The sequence below is a fragment of the Zonotrichia albicollis genome, chromosome 2 (genome assembly GCF_047830755.1).
Source record: "Zonotrichia albicollis isolate bZonAlb1 chromosome 2, bZonAlb1.hap1, whole genome shotgun sequence".
NCBI classification, from domain to species: Eukaryota; Metazoa; Chordata; class Aves; order Passeriformes; family Passerellidae; genus Zonotrichia; species Zonotrichia albicollis.
This window is the reverse complement of record NC_133820.1, coordinates 34,269,266-34,291,879: the sequence shown is the minus strand read 5'-3', so window position 1 is coordinate 34,291,879 and position 22,614 is coordinate 34,269,266. Positions and strand designations below refer to the sequence as shown.

At 41.9% G+C, this 22,614-nt stretch overlaps 1 protein-coding gene across 2 annotated transcripts; it reads right to left on the bottom strand.

Annotated features, from left to right (window-relative positions):
- Positions 1 to 320: 320 nt before the first annotated feature.
- TBX19 (T-box transcription factor 19) lies at positions 321 to 16,452 on the bottom strand. 2 transcript variants are annotated; one of them, XM_074534715.1, is made up of 9 exons: positions 16,361 to 16,422; positions 16,051 to 16,280; positions 10,225 to 10,489; positions 8,199 to 8,333; positions 7,379 to 7,440; positions 6,271 to 6,332; positions 5,438 to 5,626; positions 4,308 to 4,440; positions 321 to 3,464 (listed from the first exon to the last, which is right to left on the bottom strand). In XM_074534715.1, exons 2-9 carry the CDS (start codon positions 16,245 to 16,247, stop codon positions 3,212 to 3,214), a joined length of 1,296 nt encoding a protein of 431 aa, XP_074390816.1. In that variant the 5' UTR covers positions 16,248 to 16,280; positions 16,361 to 16,422; the 3' UTR covers positions 321 to 3,211. The 2 variants fall into 2 exon arrangements, with proteins under 2 accessions (XP_074390816.1, XP_014127507.2); XM_014272032.3 differs by having other exon boundaries at positions 16,051 to 16,452.
- Between the last annotated feature and the right edge of the window lie 6,162 nt (positions 16,453 to 22,614).

Below are 22,614 nucleotides of genomic sequence, written 5' to 3'. Positions count from 1 at the left end.
GGACAAAAACCTACCATGTAGGCTTCATGATCAAATCAGGTTAAAAATTACAAACTGTCTTTAATACCAGGTAGCATATCTACCCTGGAGACCTCTAAAGAGCTATTCCAGTCTTCTAGTATGTTTATTTTCCACAAAGTAAGGAAGTGATTTTATAAAACCTGTGGAGAGGGCTCTTTGCTCTCTTTTCATGCTGCCATTTCAGTTACTGTTTACAACAACCAGGGAAATACTCATTCAGAAATTACCCTTTTATGAGTTTTAATGTCAAACAGAAATCTGCTGAGAAACAAGTGTACTAAAGCAAAACCAAATCCATAGTAATGATGTACTAAGCAAAATCAAATCCATAGTAATTATTTATTAGGAGAGGAACAGTTTTATACACAGTTTAAGGGAATCCGCCTCCCACAGGAGAACATTGTAGCCAGCATCCCAGCCCGTTACTTTGCTGTGGGGAAGTCCATTGTGCTGAGAAAGCAGAGCTGTGAAGATAGAACAGCAGTTTTTCTTGTGAATAGTTAGCAAAAACTTTCTCCAGTGCTCCTGCTGCTTAGAAGTAATCTGTCCAAACCAGGGAGTAGTTCCCAAATAATTCACCAGAGTTGCAAAAAGATAGATCAGAATCACAGATCTCACGTTGGAAGGAACCCATCAGGATTGAGTCCTACTGCCTGTTCCTTTGCAGGACCCCCCAACACAAAACCTGAGATCAGTACACTGCCTGCTATTGTGAAGCCCAAGGCTTTGGGCACCAAATACCAGCTTGTACTGAGATGGGGGCATGGGTAGTGAGCAAACCAAGGGTATTTTTATCTTTCTGTGTCATTTTTTGGGGTCGTGATAAATCAGATTTTTTGCAATGAAAAAGATTTAGCTGAGTTTTGAGATCTCAGAACTTTTTGCCTGTGACATGAGTCATGGCTGCTTTTACAGTGAAAAGAAAGAAAAACCACTTTGAATGTTCATTTTGATCATTTTTTAATTCTTTCAATCCTATGGGACTGTCAGGAAAGCTAATTAGATGTTCCCCTACATTGTTTGTTTGTGAAATAAAAATGCAGTTTGAGTAACACTCATGTATTACTGTAATGCAGTAATATGGGATTAGAAATTATCCAATTCATTAACCATGAAAGAAGCATTTAAAGTCCTGGAACACAGAGAAGTCACCGCTTGCCTGTTTTTTAGCATTTTTATGTAGACTCTGTGTGTGATGTGTCTGTGGGGAGCTGAACAGCCAGAAGAGGGTAGCATAAGTTAGTTAATAAACCTCATCTGTAAAGCAGAGTTATTTTTGAGAGAAACACTTACTTACATTTCTTGCCACAAGGTAGAGAAACATAACATTGACAAACTCATCACAAAGCTTTTGTCAGAACTTGAGAAGGCAGATTTGCAGTCAGAACTGACAAGGATAAGACTGAGACCAGGATGCAGAGCTTTTTGCACTCTATTGACTCTTGTTTGACCAATGCCACTGTTAATAAAAATGCAAACCCAAAGCAACTGTATTTCTTTGATCTTAGGGGATTGCAGCACAAGTCAGCAAAGCTAACAGTGTTATTGAGTACATTCTGGTGCATGAACTTGCCTGCAGATGATCTGCAAAGCCGGATGGGGAAGGCATGAAAATGCATAACACTGAGAGCAACTTAAGGGGGGGCTTCTGGGCCAGGTAATAGAATATCAAACCTAAGCTTGCTGAGTTCACCAGACAGATGTGTATCAAAAGGCTCCTCTTACTGCTGCCTCTAATGTTTACCCAAAATAGAATGCTGCTCCCGGAGTCTGCATGCAGTAACTGAGTATTAACAAAGGGAATGTTGCTGTATCTAGCAGAAGCAGAGACCACAGCTCACAGGAGCTTTAGAGAATCTTCTTCTATGCTGGAGATGGTGCCAGCCATGTACAAATGAACATGACTCTAAACAGACCAGAATTGCTGCTGGGAATTTCATTATACAGGGACATATCTACATGAGTTAGCTTGCAGATTTCTTTCGTTTTTCTTTATAGAGACCAAACAGCAAAACTCCTCTCTGAGAATTTGATAAGACTTGCCTCAGGACATACATGAAAGGACAAGGAAGACTGGGGGATGACTCTTGTTGTTTGCATCACAGTAGTGGTTAGAAATCCCAGACAGGATCAGGATTTCACTGTGCTAAATGTTGTGCACTCATGCAGGATGGGAAAAGCAGTAGCCTGAAAAAGGAAGCTGAAGCAGACAAAGTGAGAAGGGAAACAGGTGTGAAGACATGAAATACCATGCCCGAGAGCTTACACCCAGTAACTGGACAAGGAATATGAAATTCCTCTTCTGTCAACTTACTTCTGGCAGAGCTGCTTTAAATAGCTCAGAGGTTGTTAGGTGAGAAAGATTGGATGTGTGTATACACCTTGGAAAGGCACTGAGGAGATACTACACCATGTATTCGTAGTTTATTTGTACTGTATAGCTAAAGCAAAGTAGAAATGCAAGCTGAACATTTTTTCTATAATTCTTTTCCCTCCATCCTTTCAAATATAGCACATATTTGAAACACTGGAGCTTTCCATTTCCAAGACTGTAACATCAGACTCTAAACGCTAAACTAGCTGCCCTTCACCCTGCTGCTACAATGTGGTCACTTGAGCAGTTTGAGGGTGCCCACTGTCCCCACGGCATACACACAGCAAACAGCAGCTGGAGAAGGGAAGGGGACGAGACTGCAATATGCAGGTGGCATTAGGATGTCAGACTAATTTCATCCCCTGAGGGGTTTAGTTTCAGGTATTGTGAAAACCTCTATGTAAGAGATTCAGAAAGCCTTTAAAACAGTGCTGTCCCTTCAAATGACCAGTTGCAAACTTGCTCACAATTTTCCCTGGACTTGGCTGTTAGTTACAGAGGGAACTTCTAAAATGACATGCGGGTATCCAGCTGCCATGTCTGCTTCACTCAGTCTCATATGTCTGATCATTTTTAACATGATATAGAAGCAAAGCTAACTAAAAAGATTCTTTCTGGACTTTATCCTGAATGATGCATAGAATTGCAGTAACAAGCTGATTTGTATAATATTTCCTGCCTTTGAATTTTGGCTTAGCTGGCACACAAAAGGTACATTATGGGAACTGATGAAGTCCTTTTCCTGCATACATTTCTGCACTGCACTCCTAAGGGATCATTTGCCATTTGTGTCAGTCTTGGTTGGCTGAGCTTCCCTCAGGAGCTGCCTGTCCATTGAAAGGAGTGTGGGGATGTCCATGCAGAGTCACTCAGTCTGGTGAGAGTGCCTTCCCCTTGTGCTTCCATGCTGCCAGACACCATTCCCTGCAGAGGGATTTGCACTGATGATGCAGCAGGTAAGGGGATATTACCCCTTAAAAACACACTTGGAGGGTTGCTGTTCACCTCGCTTCCTGGGTTGGCAGCATTTACAGCACTGTTGCTCACTGTCCACAGGCAAGGGTAGTGGCTGGAAAAAAAAGCAGCACAGATTGAATGACTTATTTCAAAGCATTTAGCCTGCATAAGACTTGGCATAGTAAAGTCAATTGCACTATCTGTTCAAAGGCAGCTATTCAAATCAGGTTACCAAGCTAGATCAGCCTCAAAGATCTTAAGTGAAAAATCACCAGTAGCCATCACCTGGTGACCCTGGAGGGAGGCATGGGGAGCAATGTACAAGTATATGTGAGATTTCAAAGTGTAAGGATTTTTTATGGGCCTCTGTGACTTCTTCCCATCTTAGGAGCAGAGTCAGAAGAGTTTCTGGAGAGGGAGGTCACAAACTCTCAGGACACTGCCCAGCTACTAGGGTATAAACACTGAGAAGAAAATCTACTCAATCAGATAACGCTGCATTTGAAATTGCAGCTGATTTTCCTGACACCTAAGTTAGAGAAGAAATTATTGCATTCTTTTGGGGAAAATAAGGAAAAAGATTTGATAATTAATTGATTCTCTAGATCTAAATTCCATTTACTACTAGAATAGGATCCTCATTTCATGTAGGATAATAGTGAGAAATACAGGAAGAAGAATAATTTGGTTTTAAAATGCTCACAGATTGTAGGGTCCAGAATTCTTTGTAGGTATTCCAAGATCCTGGTTTTCAGCAATGCTGGGGAAAAATGAAGCTCCCATAGAGCAGAAAGAAAGCTTGTCAGAAAGATTTGCCCAGGAATCTTGAATTGGGCACTTAGGACACATTTCAAATCCTGGACACTGATTAAAGTTTGGAACAAAGGGCAAATCACCAAGACAGTCCTATTCAGCCTCAGTGCCCCTCATACCAGCAATTTTCCTGTAACCTTACCTGGATCCAGGGCTGGCACCTCCCTTTGTGTGTGGCATTGAGATCAAATTAGTCTGTGAAGAGGATGGCAAAGTCCAGCTATCGTGTCCTGAGAATACCTGAAGATTATTGCTGGAGCTGTCCAATAAGTTAACTTTGGGGAGGGAAAAAAAGCAACAAACAAATCCTCAGTGACATTGCAGACAATGTCTTAAGACAGCAAAAAATGGACAGGCTTAAGGCAGCAATCTGATCATGAGGTGCCCAACCACAGGTAATAGGACAGAAATTCCAACCACAGGTAAAAAGGCAAAATTCCCGTGTTTGTTTAGAGAGTAGCAAGGTGCCATTGCAATCCCAGGTGTGATACATGAGAAGGCCCAGCATGACAGACATAGGATTTGCATTTCTGCAAGTCTGACTAATATTTTTTTATAATTGACATATATCAGATAATGTTTTGATACAGATTTCCTTATAATTTGAGCTAAAATACTTAATAAAATTTTATAAATACTGCCGCATGCCTGGAAATTTTCAAGGCCAGGTTGAATGGAGCTTTGGGCAACCTGGTCTAGTGGAAGGTGCCCTTACCCATGGCAGGGAGGTTGGAACAGGATGATTTTTGGGATCCCTTTCAAGCCAAACCCTTCCATGAGAAATATTTCCATTAAACAGGAATTCTTGCTAAATTATAATTAGCAAGCAGATTACTTTATCCCTACTCTGCTTTCTAACCACTTGTTCTGACTGAAGTACAATCAGTTTCTGGATTTGCACCCAGATCTAGAAAGGGAAAGGGACTCAGAGGAGGTTCTGACTATACCAAAATGCCTTCGCCCCAATTCAGCTCCTACCTGAGAGCTGCTTTGACTTGAGAACTCAACTGTGTCATGGCAGGGCATCGAAAGAAGACCTGCAATGCTCTTTTTGTATAACTGGAAGCTGTAGTGAAAGCAAGACCGTACACTCTGGTTTATCACTAAGAGTGCACCCAGTTCCCGGTCCCTCTTGTTTGGCTGCCTGAAGGGTTCTGTGCAAAGAATCACTACGCCCTTTACTGGCCTGAGCTTAGCCTTGCTCCAGGGTTTGTGCTGACCTACGCCACAGGGCAGGCAGGCAGACGCAGCAGAGCCGTGCTCCAGGAGTACCTGAAGGGGAGTGATTCCTCTGCATGTAGGAGGGTGGGTATGGAGCAGCCCGATGGCCTCGCAGGGCCGAGAATCTCTCGCAGCTGTGGGGAGCCTGTGGAGCGGGCAGAGGCAAAGCTCCACCATACTGGTAATTAGAGCTTCCCGAGGCACACATTGGCTCTGGGTTGGAAATCAACCAGCCACCCACTTGGATGGAAAAGAGAGAACAAAACTATTAGTATTGCTCCATTCAAGTGCTACAGTACAACTCAGAAATAACCAGCCTTCTTGGAGAATTAGCTGTGCCTAAGAAATACCAAGCAGATGCTAAGGTACTGGTTTGTGAAACAACTGACAAAAAAATAGCAACCCTCCACTCCCCTCCCAACCCACCAACACTGAAAACAAGTCCTGAAAGCAACCAGAAAATGTCACAAACATTAAAGAACAAATGAAAGAAAAACTATCAGTAAAGCAAATGCAGCTTCTGCCTCTCCTCATTTTTTACCTGTTTACCCATGAAAGATAAGTTTATAAGTGATAAAAACATTCACAAATACAAAAAAAAGGGGTAAGAAAATCCTAAAAATGTCATATATCATCTTGATTCTAGATTACTTTTAATATTGAAAAACTGGAATTTATGGGAAATCATCCCTCTGCAGGACCTCTCACATTATTTCCTACTGTGAGGTCTCTTCAATCTTCTTGGTTTTTTTTAAAGGGTCCCTCTCTATGAACATAATTCAGGACATAGTAAGTGACCAGCATGAACCAGTTAAGCAAGGCCCAGGTTCCCAGCACCCATCATATCTCACAAAAGTTGCAGTTGACATAAATAAAAACCTTACGGTGAGAATATGTCATATGTTGACCTTCAGAGACTGTCTCTGGAGCATCCTTAGAATGGTTTCTGAAAAGCAAAATACTTAGAGGTAAGTGTTCTCACTGAAAAATTACAAAAGTTATAACCAGAACTATTCATTAAAAATTGGAGAATGAGTGAAAAAGGAGGGAAATCCCGCTTCTTCAACCTTGCTAGGCAGCAGTAGACCTTCCTACATTCTGCCATAAAGGAAGCTGGAGCTTTTGTTTGATGACATAAACAAAAATGTTCCTAATTTTTTGCCATATTTGGGAACTGAATATGGAATTCTAAATCTGCCTGTGAGCACCATTCCTGCTTGCAGGCAAGCTGAAGGCAGCATTCCCCCTTGCCCAGCTGGAAACCCTCATACTGAGACACAGCAACTTCTTGAGTGGTGAGAGGAATGAAAGGAAATACAGATTCTCCTGCAGACACATGGGACACTTCACATGTCAGAAGATAAAGCAGGTCCAAACCAAATTAATTAGAAATTATGGGCTGGAATGCATCATTTGGATGCCACTGTGCATTAACGTGGGTGATGCAAGGAAAATTTTGCAAGACAAACTACAATTAATTTCTGATGGAAGCATATCTGACATCTTACCTTTAATAAACCCATCATAAATTATCACACAGATAATTTATATATTTTATATAAATTATAATTTATAACAACAGCAGTGTAGTTACATTACAGTTACACTGTAATTTCACTTCAACTATGCTTTTGGACACTTGGAGTTAACATTTTTTCTCCCTGACCTATCAAATTACAGGATTCACTGAAGTGCAAGTACACTGTAATGGACATATGTAGGGTATAACACTACTGGGGAAGCTCACACCATCTCATTTCAGGCTTTCTATGTAGACAGACATAACTGCCAGGATCCCCAAGAGCACATTCACCCATTTCAGCACCTATTGTAATAATTATATAGTCTCCCGGATAATACCATTGCAGGGACTCTGGATTTAGCAGAAACAAGATTCAGTTATGTAATTTATCTTTCGTGTGGTAATGTCATGGTTTTAACCATATCAGCAGCAAAAAGCCACTGGATCAAAGAAAACAAAGATGAACTTACCTTTCCTTTGCATCCAGGAAGGCCTTGGCAAAGGGATTATACTTGATTTTGAGAGCTGTTATCTTGAGTTTACAGAAAACAAGGCATGTTAGTGAAGGCAATTTGAAATAGAAACTTGACAAAACATCTTCCAGAGTAATCTGAGGGGAACTGTCTGGGTTAGCCTAAAATATATCCCCACACCTGATGTTCCCCAGGCTGGGTAGGAGACAGCTTTGCTGTGCACTGATCAGTGCCACAGGCAAAACACCAGCTGGGGCAGCCTGGCATGAGCTTGTCTGGTAAATGTGGTGGAATGGTGGACCCTTTCAAGAGGGTTTACACACTCTTGAATTCCTATCAAGTATGAATAAAATCTGCAGCAACATTAGCTAAGGGATGTGGCACAGGAGTTAGCAATTCTTACAGTCCAAAGTATCCCTCAAGGGCAGAAATTTTCCCATGCAGTATTGTGTTGTTCTGCAGTTGTATGTATTATAGGGACATGGAGAGATAGGGTTATCATTATGACTATCGGTTATTGCTGGAGAAAGATATTTTAGGTTGTTTGGCATTTATTTCCAGTAAAGGATTGAGATGCCAGGACAGATAGACCAGTCTGGAATAGCTGTGGCAGGATATTAAGCTAAACCTGGCTTATTACTGAAGCCAGACACTAGATTAGTCAACGTTCTACTGCAGAGAAAAGACAGAGTATTAGAGTGGATGGAGTATTACACTGCATGGGACTGTTGGGGAAACAAGAAAAAGGCATGCTGGTCTTGTAGTTAATTAGCTTCTAACAGATGTCCTCAGTGGTGCACAGTGTGGCACTGCCTACCTCTTCATTCTGGTAGGCAGTCACCGCTATGAACTGCGTCTCAGGGAAGGAACAGTTCATCACCATCCGGTGGGGGCCTCCTACACGAACAATGTGCACCTGGGGCTCGTATTTGTGCAGGGAGTTCAACATTATCTGCAGGAAACAAAACAGAGAGACAGCCCCCAGTGTCACTCTGGCACCTCACAGCCAACCTCTGGCTCTGTGACAAGGCAGCCGTTGCTGCTGAACCTCCCCAGCCAGCAACTCCTAAAGCAGAAGGGCAGGTGCCTACCTGCCCTGCAATAACTACAGGCCAAACAGAATGAGACTTCACTGGACTGCATTTAAGGCTTTGGATGCAGCAGCAGCAGCAGTGAGTATTTGTGTTAGCAGCTATGGCCCTCAAACCACTGGGCTCCCACTGCACTAGAGGCTGCTGAAACAGCTCAGGGGCACTCCCAATCCTGCTTCTGCTGTCTGGAAGACCAGAATCACCATCACAGAAAAGGTGCCAGCAGGAAGCTGAGGCAGTCACCCAGTCTTCTCTCTGGGCAAGATGAAGTGTATCCAAACAGGCCTTGGCAGGTCATCTAACCTGGCACTAAATGTGTGAATAGCATTGATTCCAGGAAGTCCTTTAATTGGCTCTAGTGCAAGAACAAGATTATTTTTTTAAATTTGTACTTTTCAAAGTGATGTGTACATACATACATATATATATATATATATACATACATATATATATACATATATATATACATATATATATACATATATATATAAGAAAGAACACAGCTATTAGCATAAAGCACAGATAGTCACCAATTACTTTCTAAACCATCAGAGAAGGGGTAGCTGAAGCACAGAGTGGGGACATGGTTTACTTTAATACTGTGGTCATGATTTCAAAAGAAAGCAAAGGAAGTTTCAGTCAATTATTGTTTAGTAACTTTTGTTTGGGTTCTGTTTCTCATATGGTTTTCCTCTCCTGCTTTCTATTATTTTCCTCTCCTTCATATATATACAGAATGTTCTCCTGTTTTTTCCCCAGGGACTCTTTGACCCCCCAGGTTTCCTGTAGCTTTTTTCCCCCCATGCATATTTTTCTGAGGCTTTTGACTTTTCTGAAATCCTGGACACACGACAAGCATTTGCAAATTCAGATCCTGTTCTATGCTCTACAGTAATTCTTGTGTGCTGGTTCCATATATGACTAAGGAAAAGTCAGATCATCTTCCTGTTCTCCAACCAGTAAAACCTGAGATAATTTCCTACCTCATTAGAGCACTAAGCTTACAGAGGTACCTCATAAACCTAATGGAAATAATAGATTGAGAGCATATAACATTTACATTAAAGAAGTTGATTCTGGGCTGACAAGTATCATCCACCGTAGGCGTTTTGTACCAAACAAACAAGCGAACAAAAGGTCTTGTGCAACATTTTGCCTTTAGATGCATCATCAAAAATAAAATATGAAACAAAACTAATTTTCCTGTTTGCATTTTTAAGCAGTTCAAAGAGAAAGTCACTTATTTCTGGTACATGTGGTTTCTTTCCAAAGGCCAAAGCTGATTTAATAGAATATTGATAATTATCATGATGCAGAAGCAGACACAGTAATTATTTCATTTAGGAGCAGCCTTTTATTCTGCCATCTGACTCCTGCCAACATTCCACTTACACCAAACAACATTGGGGAGCACAACAAAAACCTAATACCCATGGCCATTTTTCCCCCCTTTCTCTGAAGTCCTATGTAAAAATCCACAGCACACGAGACCAACTCTGAAAAGACCCCTGACGATTAAGTAAACCACAGCACTCTGTCTCTCTTAACATCAAGAAGTCCATTAGAATCTGAAAGTGCCAATTAAGGCCTGTTTATCCCTGTTTACATTTGGCCTCCAGAGAATAATTGGCATCTGTGGGTGAAGAGGCCTGTAAGGGCTTCTATAATTACATAAATGGATCCTTGATATTTCTTGATTGGTAGGTGCTTGCAATTGAAGCCAAGAGGTGGTGTGGAAACATCAGGCCATACCTGCCCACTCCCATTGAGCTTGTTGGTAAGTTTGACTTTGCTGAAGGAAATGGCAGCTTTCATCCAATGAGCCCCAAAGTTGGGAGAGTCTGGGTGGATGTAGACACAGCTGTGGTTCGGTGGCTCTGGTTTCCCAGCTGGCACCCATTCTCCATTGACATACTTCCAGCGGTGGCCATCAGTCGGAGCAAAGTCCAGCAGGAAGGAATACATGGCATTTGGATCCAAGCCTGACACACTGATCTTCAAAACAGGGAACATCCGCCTGGCCAGGGAAACAAAAAAGGGTGACACCACTGGAAACTACTGTCGAAAGACTCTCCTCAGTATGTTTGTTTCCAGATGCTCACTGACTAGCTCAGTATAAAAAAACCCGTCCTCCCTTCCTTCAATCTACCCTTGCCATCAGACCTTGTACTTGGCAGTTTCTCCAGTAATTTGGTCCCATACTTCCATATTCCCTGACCTCAGCAGCTTGACCATGTCCTATTGCTTTTAGTTTCATCTTACACACAAGCTCTTAACTTCTACCCAGCCTTCCATTATTGTCTCGTGTGTTTAAAACTGAAATCCTGCCTTTGTTTAGTTTTGGGAAAATACTCCTTTTGTGCCTAAAGGTCCAATGCCACCTTTTCTCAATCCCCTTTTATTATTATTTCTTTATTTTGTAAAGGAGATTTGCAGGAGCTCACAGCTTGACTTTCAGTGGTTTTCTAAGCTGTCCCAGTGCTTGTGATCGATCTCACACAGCTCTGGATTGGCACCTGAAAGTCTGCAGCAATAGAGCTAGTAGGGCTCCAACACTTGGAGGAACTGGGAATAATGTGTAGACATCAGAACAGGTGTATCCCAGAAAAGGTATCCTTTTCATTAAGCTTCTTAGCTTGTCAAAGAATACAGGTAATTGCTATTACGTATCACCTCCTACATTCCTCTTCCATGAGTAACCGGCCTCCCTGCCCCAGACATCTCCAGACCAACCTCACCTGGCAACTGCCTGTTTCTGCATGCCACGTTTTTATGGACGATAAATTCCAATGAAAGCCAATGAATCTCTAGGTTCCTTTTCTCTATGGATATAGAGAGAGGAATGGCCTGAGGTCCATAGCTATGGGGCTAAGGTAAGGTAGCTCTCGAGGCTTAGGTAGCCATATAAGACATCCAAAATATGTAAGAAGGGAGCTGAAACTCCAGGCTGTCTTAAAGGACACTGGAAATCTCTGCCCCTGCAGTCATACTATCTAGTGACACACAAATGCAAATTGCTTACAATCATGACATCCCACTCACCTTTCTGGATACCTTGATATAGTTTTTGCTGCATGCATTCAGCACCTTCTGCTGACAGGAAAAGACAGAATTGGAGAAATTTGAGATTTTTCGTCTAATATTAATACTTGCTGATACCATGTCAGTGCAGTATTGAAGAAGATATCATAGAATGGTTTGGGTTGGAAGGGACCTTAAAGATCATCTTGTCCCAGTCCCTGGATTGGTGTCCCCAACATCTTCCACTAGACCAGGTTGCTCTGAGCCTCATTCAATCTGGCCTTGAGCCATCTCCAGGGATGAGGCATCCACAGCTTCTTGGGGCAGCCCTTTCCAGTGCCTCACCACCCCTTGTATCACTGCCTGTCCTTATTAAAAGTCCCTCTACAGCTCTCTTGCAGCCCCCTTTAGGTACTGGGAGGCTGCTATAAGGTCTCTCTCCTCTCCAGGCTGAACAACCTCGGCTACCTAAGCTTTTCCTCATAGGAGAGGTTCTTTCCTCCAGACTTGCTCCAAGAGGTCCATGTCCTTCCTGTACTGGAGACCTCAGAGCAGGATGCAGCACCCCAGGTGGGTTCTTACAAGGGTGAAACAGAGGGTGAGAATCCCCTCCCTTGCCCTGCTGGCCATGATGCTTTAGATGCAGCCCAGGATTCGTTTGGCCTTCTGGGCTGTTAGTACACATTGCTGGGTCATGTTGTGCTTCTGGTCCACCAACACTCCTGAGTCCTTGTCCTCAGGGCTGCTCTGAACCTATTCTCCACCCAGCCTACATTTCAATGCAGAACCACAAAGTTCACTTCATGGAGTTTGTGCAGGCCATGCTCTCAAGCCTGTCCAGATCCCTGTGGATGACAACCCTTCCCTCCACATGTCAACCAGAGCACGCAGCTAGGCACTGCTGGCAAGCTTGCTAAGGGTGTGCCCCTGTCACCAACAAAGGTAATGAAAAACTTTAGTCCCAGTACTGACCCCTGAGGAACGGCACTCCTCACTGGTCTCCAAGGTACTATGAACCACAACCTTCCTAATTAAATAGAAGCCTAGTCAAGGATTTACACACTACACCTGTCTTTCTGACCAGGATGTACCAGCTATCAAACTGGGATGTGATAAAAAGTATGGATACATTTCTCCTTCCAACACTTAGATCTCCCCCAGTCAATGTTCAAAGGAACATATTTAGATACATAGCTGAAATTGAATTAGGGGAGAAAATAAATCCACATGAAAATTTAATTTCACTAGATTATGCAGAGCTGTTTGTGTTACATGCAGATTGTTAATTCCTCTGCCCACAATGCAGGCAGGCTGCTCTGCCTTTTTATTTGAGAGGCTCAAGTTTATCCCCAAAGGACCTATAGACCAATCCAGAAGAGAGTACTGTTACCATTCATTTTAACCTCCTGTAGCACTAAGATTAGTGGGAACTACTTCCCTGTAGTTCCCTGCCTCACTTGGACCAGCATGTTTTGACTGTACAGACTCTAACAATGGAAAACTTACCGCCTAACATGTTCTGCGGATTAAGTGGCTTTACTGTTAAAATCTGTCTTTTAGCATGGCAAATTGTGATTTCTCCAAATTTGTTTCAGTCAGAGTGTTTGTTTCAATGATCAGGTAGGTGCACAAGTGACCTCCATTTCTGCAATAGCCAAGCACTTCAGCTTCTTCAATTTATTTAGAGCAAATCTGCTGCAATTTCTCCACAGTACAGACCTTGAGTGGGAAGATGTTTGATATCAGACTTGGATGTGCAGTAACCAGTAAAGTTGCTTTAGCATTCAAACCTGGAAAGGGCTTCTTTTCCTTGTTTTCCCCCCACTCATGGCTGCCTGCACTGATCCCCTATGGATTCTCCCCATACGCAGAGGGGAATAGTGGCATCTACCTGTCTCCAGGCAATAACAGGGATTGCAAACTCTCAGGATACTGCCCAGCTAGTATGGTATAAACACTGAGAGAGGAAACCTATTGAGTCAGATAACGCTGTATTTAATATTGAAGTGTCAATTTAATACAATAGATCTGAGTAAAACAGAAGATGGTTTCCCACTCTATCAGCTGTACCCATTGAGATGCATTTTGTGATATAGCGCATGTTTCAATTTTAATGATATCTATCCTGTTCAGAATATATCTATTTCCCCTAGGCATATCACTAGGGCAGGTGATTATTATAATGAAGTATGATGCAGCCACAGAGGCATATCTGTATATTAACACTGAAGTTGGTTCATCTTACTGTGACATTTTGGGACCCTCGGTACCAATTAGAGATGACTCAGAGCAGATAGAATTGTGCATGCTAGAATTTGACACTTGAGGATCACTAATCAATTAGACTTTCATTCTCTGGTACACTCCCATATTGAGTTTCTGTTTAATTTCGGAGCTTTGCTGACAATGTGTCTGTCCACACCAACTGTTTTCATTTTCACACACAAAAGTTCAGGCTGACTCTTCTCTTTCATTGTAGAACACAGTTTTCAAAAGCATTCATCTACCCTTCAGCAAGAATGGTTTAGTTGTACTGATTTAGCAGCAGCAGAATAAGATCAATATTTTTTCTACTGAGAATCTCTCTGGAGAAAATCACTGAAGAATCCTGAACCTGAGAAAAACTCAGCAATCACAGGCAATTGTCTCAAGTTGGTATCCGTTTGAATAGCATGGTTCAGAGTTCTTTGCTACAGGCCACAGTCTGTATTTTCTTTGTTTTAGTGTGATGCTGTGTTTTTGGATGAAAAATACTTTCAGAAATGCAGAGATCCTTTTTCATAGTCTCTGCTACAGTAACTATGTTAAAAGGATTAATGCAAATGACAGTGTGACTTACTTTTGTAATTTTTAATTTTGCTGTAGTTTGATCATAAAGAATTCAATTTCTGCTCTCACTGACATTTCTAGAGATGTCACTGACTATAGGAAAAGTAGAATCAGGCTGATAAGGAGTGTATAAGTTAAAATTAAAAAATCAGGCAGCTTACACAATGAAATAAAAAGTACTCAGGCATATTCAGATAACAAAATATTCCCTTACCAACATTATAAAAATATTTTATCTACACACTCACCCTGACATTTCAGAAAGAACTAGTATCACTGTGAAGTCATAATTTTCATTAGCTGCAAGGAAAGAAACTGAAAAAACCCTGTTGGTAACGTGTGACTCTTTGTACCAATTTAATTAATCGGAAACAAACCCATCTTGCCTCATTTTTAGTCACTTACACTGTTAAGGAGACAGTTTAAGCTACTGTACACCAAGTGAAAGTCCACTTAGAAGCCATCTGTAACCTAACAGCTGTTTTCAAAGCAATTTAAATGAAGTAAAATCAGCTTCACAGTATAAAAAGAATCTAAGCAGCAGATGTCTATCAGTATAGGTTATTAGGAGGAATCAGAATGGCAATAGTGCCCTTACACCAAGAGCTGGTCCTTTGAGATGGTAACTTCTCTCTGCAGAATCACCTTGCTGAGTCAACAGACAAGATTTTTCATTTTTACTGCTTTCACCTATGTCCCTCATCAAGTTACAGTCAACAGTAATTTCTTCCACAAATTCTGCTAAGTCAAAGTCTGCAAAATTACACCACATGAGTAAATAATTTTCTCCATTTTTTAATTCCTCTCTCCTAGGTGGATCTCCTGAGAGGTCTCATAAAACATGTGCATGTTGAGGGAACAGCTGGGGTGGGGGGGGGCAGCAAAAGGCTGGCGAGGATAAAATAATAAAAACCTTAGTACCACTGTGCAAATCTAATTCTGATAGCTGCTTGTCTGTTATGGGCTGGACTCTGCTGTCAGCCCAGTTCAGAGCAGAACCTCTGTGGAGAGCTTTCTTCAAGCTAGTGCCTGTTTCAAAATTAGCATCCTTCTCACCAGATTTTTTACTCTTTTCCTGTGCCTTTCTGTGTTCCCCAAATAGTAAGACATGTGATCTATTTATACCACAATGCTTTGTCCTTCTAAAACAGTGTATATTAAACAATATTCCACACTTGTTTCTAAGGGCACCAGCAACAACTCTGGGACCATGCAATTCAGACTGCACATACATATAGAGCACGTAGGGCAGTTTTATTGCATCCACTCTGGTACAGACTGCTTGTATAAGCTGTTAATACTCAAGGCCAGAGGGATGAGAACTGCAGCTGGGTCTAACAACACCAATCAGCTTCTGTGCAGTAATTTGAAGCCTACAGGTGAGAACTTGCTAATATAGACTGATGATTATTAGCATAAAAAGTCATTACAAAGGTTTTGAGAGATATTCCCTTGGAAAAGTTTCCTTTTTCTGCAATCACAAGTTAACCTATATATTTTTCCAGCATGCTTCAAAGGAAGAATGGTTTGGCAGTGACCAAAAAGAAGCAGGGTCACCCCATCTTGTTCATACAGTGGTTTTAGGAGACTGCAAGGCTGCAGTCCCCTATAAACTCTGGTGTGCTCATTGCAGTTCTGTCGAGTCTGCACACACAGTTTATTTTTGTAGAGCTTAACCCCTCTGGCTGTCACCTCCACTGAGCCCGCAGTGCTGAGCAGATCACTTACCTGCCATTCTTGGTCACGATCATCTCATTAGTGACTTCCCTGAATCTCTGCCATAGCGTCGCATCCTCCAAGACAACCTGGAGCTGTTTCTCCGTGGGGTCGCCTTTGTCTCTTCCAGCCCGGAGTTCACTCTCCACTACGCTGAGGAGCCTGGAGACAGTGCAGTCGCTGGGCTTTTTGCAGCCCAGGTCTGCCATGATGGCTTTTCTGACAGAAACTTCAGGTAGCTGCTGAAAAGACAAAAATAATAAGCTAAATAAAAAAAGAAGTCAGTTCATTGGGTACCGCCCGACAAACGTGCTCTTCTCACTCTTTTGCCACTGCCTAGCTATTTCCCCTGGAAGTCCCAATGGGCAGTGACACCACTGTGTGGAGGTTTACGCACACGCTCTACACTAAAAAGAGGACTATCTCCTAATTACCTGTTAGACAGTCAGGTGGGTGGCTGGCTGATGACTCAATTGGCTGCCTTGAAAGAAGAGTCCTTCATCCAAATTAGCATGCTTTTATCTTTTTTCAACCTGAAGTGGGTCTAATTGTTCTGCTTGAGAACCAGGTTTCCATTAATGAAAATTGTTTCATTTCCAGACTGAAACAATGCATGGAAATTGCATTCACGCTGGTGTGGACTCTAACTGAAGGAGCTGGGAAGAGTCAAGATAGTTACACAGAGAAGGTTGTCTTAAAATATTTTCACCATGAATGTTGCATAAATGCATTAACCTCATTCTTCTACATTCCTAAATCAAAATATAATAGTAAGACACCTTGAAGCGCTGAGTTTTCAGTGCACAAGGAGAAGGAAGCATCCCTACCCTCAACTGTTGATGGATATTGTGTCCATCCCTTGGTCCCACTGTCATTCACAAAAGCCCTCCTGCACCTTACAGGTGGCTGAACACCCCTCTGGCTGCATTTCCAGGGCCAGACTGCACACTTCTGGGGCTGGTACAAGCTTAACTGTCTGAGGCCTGGCACTGCTGACCAGCTTAAGGTCCATCTCATGCAAAAGCTCCCTCAGCATCCCAAAAAGTCATTCTGTCTCACCTCATCCTGAGATATTCTCTGACAAGTCTGATCCAACAGCACAAGGAGTGTCCTTGTACCTCCACAAAAACCACGATTTTACTGAGGACTCCAACAATTTCAGCATTCAAGGAGACAAGATATGTGGGCTCAGTCCCCTGCTGGAGGGTTAAGTGGAAGCCCCACAAATAACAGTGACCTGTAAACACTGGGCTTTGGTATACAACAAATACTGGAGTACCTAACTGCTTGAGATACATGTACCTCTGATAATGTCTTTTAAATTTCTGGTCTGTTGGACATGACATAGTCAGGGACTTGATTATGAAAACAGTCCTAGAGGTCATTTTTGAGAAATACATTTTTTCTCTCCTTATTGAGAACTGCGTTTTTTCAATTCAATAGTCCCTGTGGAATTTCTGTGCTTCTGTCTCTTAAAAAGACAAAATGACTTGGTGGATCACTGTTGGGATTTTTACAGACAAAAAAGAGCATGGCAGGCTTTATAAAACAGATTTTAAGTTAAATCCATCATTTGACAAGATTAACCGATCTTGCTTTTAAAAAATGAGAGGCACCATCCATCTAAACAACAATGGCCAGAGCTTGAAGGCACCTTATTTGGCACCCTTCCAACCCAAATCATTCTGTGATTCTATGCTTTCAAACTTCACACTCTAACGCCTCTTCCCCTCTTCTTTTTTTTAATTGTCAACTCATAACCAAAGTACCTAGATTATTTTATAAGTAAACTCAGGTGAGTTACATTAGCAGCTGTCAGATAGCAACTTCTAGTTGATAAACAGCCTACTTTCACTGCTGAACAACTAAAGAATGTACTTCAAAATCTATAGGCTATTTAGGTACTTTGAAGGGTACCACTTTGCATTTGTAAATATAATTACATCTCAGGTATGCTGGTGTAAATGGAATATGTTTATGTTTGGGTTCCCTTTTCCAAATACTCAAAGAGGAGAGAGAAGTTACTACTGTAATTTTTCCGTGCATGTGATCAAATGGCATAGGAAATGTATACAAAACTATATGAGACAGTTTTAAATTTTATTATGCTACAGATGCAAATAGACAGAGAAATTGGTGCTGGTGGAAGTGCCATGAATTTTAATTAAACATTTTCAGGTTTTCAGGAACTTCTAAAAACAGGTACATGTTCCTTTGTGGATTTTTTTTTTCCATACAGGCTTTTTAGATATAGTTGCTCAGAAATCAGGAGATTCAAAGTCAAGGCAGGTAAAGAGACAACAGCTCATAAAAGTAATAACATTCCAGAAGTTACAATCAGTTCTTTCTACAGACAAATAAAAAGAGAAGCAGCCTGGCTTTCAGAAGTACTCACTGCCCATCTACCCTGCAGAGCTTCAAGTGGAGTGATACTGGATCAGAGCCTCAAAAAATCAGATCCCATCTACGTTCGTCAAAATCCTTGATGTGGTAGATAGGGTCAGGCGCTTGGAAGATCTCACGATGTTACGGGAAGACAGGGCCCCTGTTCCCTTAAATAAAAAAATTCAAAAAAATACAACCCCCTAAACCAAATGCCAATACTTTCCATCCCTACCCAGTAAATTTCCACCCCTTACTAACCATAGATAGTAAAAGACAAATCCCCTATGATGTAGAAAACCCTAGATTATAAAACCCCACGAGAAAAGATAATAAAATCTTTTTGACCGTCCACCACATTAGTGTCTGTGTGTTTCATAAGCCCGAGCGACCCTAAAGAGTAAGTCGCCATTCTGTTCCTTGAAACCAAGTCGCCTTTGCCTTGTATCAGAAAGCAACACCTTAGAACTAAAAGGAAACCAAAAGCATGCACAAAAGCAACAACAGTTCACATTGGTGAAAGGGTTTCTAAATGAGTACGTGAAACTGTCTCACCAGCAGACACAGGTGCAGCACTACAGATAAAGGATTTGCTCAGCAAAAATTGATTGGAAAGGGAGGCTGCACAAAGCAGAAGAAAGGGAAATCCTGCTTGGAGTGCACTGCTTGCCCAAAGCACTCCTGGGACTGAGCTGTAGGGAAGGAGAGGTATATGGAAGGAATGGACAATGGACCTGTTCCAGTAATGGGTTGGGATGAGAGTTTTTCATCAATAAGACTGGATTTTTTTACAGCTAGCATCCCTAAGGGAGAAGCATAAATGTTTTTACTTTGGGGTATCATACTAAAACTTGTATCCTGCACAGTAATAAAATGCACTTTCAGATCCCAGAAGTGAGTTACACTTGTGTGCTTAGGTTATCACTCACGCAAGGTTTAAAATCTAGTGTCCACAGGAAAAAATAAACCACAAATCTAACAACTTAAAATACCTGACTTTCACACAGTTTGAATTTTAGTAACTATGTTACCACAGCTCAGGCCACCTGAAACCTCAAAATTTTCCAAAATGAGAGTAGTTAATTGTGGTTGGTTAGTGGGAACAGCCCAATTACTATTTTTAGCATGAGGATGGTTGTTTCAGCTCTGAGAGTTCAGCTTAAGAGCAATTTGTGTTGGATGTAGCAGAAGGCACAGTTCACTGCTGAAATATCATTCTGACCTAAAAGAATTAGCCAAATAAGTTTACACATATGCAAGCACATGACCAGCTGAATATACATGGGCCTGAGATTCTACTTTAAAACACACTTCCAGATTCTGTGAATGACGCTTGTTTGCATTGTGCACTGTCTCTGTGTCACACAGCTGCCATGGGAGAGGCCTGCAGAACAGAAACCAGAGATCCACAGTCACAGTTCTTTGTTTTTTGTTGGCTTTTCATTTAACAAAAATACTATGTGTGGAAATTTACTTTGAATATTTAGCCTGTTACTTTGAATATTTAGCCTGTTTTAAGAGAAGTGAGAGATATCCTCTAATCTTTTATCCCTCTATTCACCAAAATAACGACTTGGAATACTTTCCAAACAACCCTTCTTTCTCCTACTTTCTCGCAAGATTAATTGTCTACAGGTGCTGGAACAGAGGCCCATACAGATTAATAACAACTGTAGGTATTGCCAGGGCACAGAGACCAATCCATTCTCAGGTGTGGGTTATTTCTTGGGCTGGAAGTTAAATTTCCCTGAACCTGACATTTAAAGAAAAGATAGCTGGACTTACAGAGGAGTACAGTAGGTGTTCCTAGTGACTGACAGCCAGTGCCACTGCAAGATGGGACGGTTTATTGCCCCTCTTGCTTGCACTTATCACCCATTTAATTAGACAAGAAAGTCAGTAGGGGTGGCAGAAAGAGCAGAAAATGCCCCTATAAAACCTGCAAATTTGTAAACTTTCCCTGAAACCCAGCTGGGAGAGCTGGGCACCTCCAAGCAGACTCCTTGTGGCTCATACACAGGCAGAACTAGCTCAGAATGCAAGCACAACACTCACAGTCATCTCCTATTTACTAATAATAATTTAGTAACTCACATTTTAAATGAAGCAATGAGGACTGGGGAGAGCAGTGAAAGAACAATCCTGCAATAATTATTGGACTTCACTCACTAAGTTACAGCAGGAAAAAGCATGGGGTTATTTTTGACTTTTGAATTAAGCTTGTTCTTAAATGCCCCTGGCCACCAGCTGGTGAGGTACACAGAAAGGAGAGGGAAAAAAAGCAAACAAGAAAAAAGGTAATTAAAGAGGCCTTTCTTGCCCTGATATTGGATAGCTGTTTTTTTGGCCTTTAGCTGCGTGTTTCCAAAGAAAAGACAGCCCTTCATCATCAGATGAAATTGCAGAAAATAAGACTCACTCTTTCCATCTCCAAAGCTCCCACTGCAGCATTCAACTAACCCCTCTCTGAACAGTGAGTCCCAACAACACAGGGAAATGTAACCTCCGTCACCATGACATTCCGAGGAAATCAACACCTATCAACTACCACAGAATAATCGAGAACGGATAAAAAGACAGCTGCTTTCCTTCTGTTTTTAATCATGTGTCCAGCCTCTTAAGAGCTTGCTAGGCTAGAGGAGACTTTAAGAAGATTAGTCTTTTCATTAATGCCGGGGTGAGGGCACAGTTTCAGTAACTTCCCCTGGGTATGTTTTTAGCAGAAAGGCAGGCGACTTCTTTGGGTGGTACCTCCCTGTCTGGTGTTTTAACTGAGAAAATACTGAGATTAATTCTGAGCCCAGAGAGCAGGGGAGACTTTCCATGCTTTTTACAAAGAGAAAGAAGAGAAAAAAAAACAAACCCAAGGAAAAAACCTAATGTAGTGTGATGGGTCAACCCTGGATGGGTGCCAGGTATCCACCAAAGAGTGGGTACTGCTCTTTCTCTCCCATCCTCTGCCCTCCTCAGCAGGGACAGAGAAAATATTACAAAAGGCTCATGGGTTGAAATAAGGACAGGGAGAGATCACTCGCAGTTACCATCATGGGACAATCAGGCTTGACTTAGCAAAATTAATTTAATTTATTACCAATCAAAACTGAGTTAATTAATAAGAAACAAAACCAAATGTCAAAACCTTCCCTTCAGCCCTCATTTATTCTCAGGCCTAACTTTCCACCTGGTTTTCTCTTCCCTCTCCCTCCCAGTGACTTTCTCAGGGGAAGGGCTCCTCACACTCTTCCCCTGCTCCAGCATAGGATTCCTCCTATGGAAAACAGTCCATGAATTTCTCCATTAGCTCTTCCCACAGCCTTCAGTTTCTCACATAGTGCTCTAGTATGGGTCACTTCCATGGGGTGCAATCCTTCAGGAACAGGCTGCTGCAGTGTGGGTTCTCTGCAGGGTCAAAAGTCCTGCCAGCAAACCTGCTCCGGTGTGGGCTCCTCTGTCCAGGACTTTGCTCCAGCTTGGGCTTCCTACAAATCACAGCCTCCTATGGGCATCCATCTGCTCTGGTAGGTGGGTCTCTGCATCCCCATGGACCTCCATGGGCTGCAGGGGAATCTCTGCTCTGGTACCTGGAGCACCTCCTGCCCCACCTTCTCCACCGACCTTGATGTCTGTAGTGCTTTTTCTCTCACAAATTCTCTCCCATCTCTTTGGCTGCATTAGTGTAAGGGGTTTTTCTCTTCACATATGTTACCCTAGAGGTGCTACCACTGTTGCTGGTGGGCTCAGCCTTGGCCAGCAGTGGGTTCATCTTGGAACCAGCTGGCCGTGGCTCTGTCAACGTATGGGAAGCTATGGCAGCTTTCCAAGGAAGCCACCCCTGTAGCCCCCTCACCAAGACATTACCAGCAAGCTAAATATATATAGTCAGCCTGGTGATAAATGTAACTTAATTTGCCTTAAACAATAATTATACTTTTTTCTAATTTGTTTTTTTTTTTTAACTTGAAGATGTTCAGTGATGTCTTAAGACATTAATTATCACCTGGAAGAAGAAACTATTACTGTTCCCATTTTTAAGATCAGAAAATAATTTTAAAAGTAAGAGATTCTAAGAAAAGCTTTAAGTTCTACTTACAACAGCTCAGAATGAAAGTAATATATTCAGTGTTTATTGGGCAAACCAAATATGCACTTTTGACCTGGATGTGTAGGTTAAAGCTTTCTGCTAACAAGTTGCGA

Bases quoted from the DNA above. Each gene is read 5' to 3' on its own strand.
- TBX19 (XM_014272032.3), bottom strand. From the start codon at position 16,247: ATGGCAGACCTGGGCTGCAAAAAGCCCAGCGACTGCACTGTCTCCAGG. The intron at 7,441-8,198 runs GTAGGCAGTGCC...TGTAAACTCAAG, and splicing joins CTGCCTACCAGAATGAAGAG to ATAACAGCTCTCAAAATCAA. The intron at 3,465-4,307 runs GTAAGGTTACAG...TTTTTTTTCCAG, and splicing joins GGTGCCAGCCCTGGATCCAG to CCACTACCCTTGCCTGTGGA.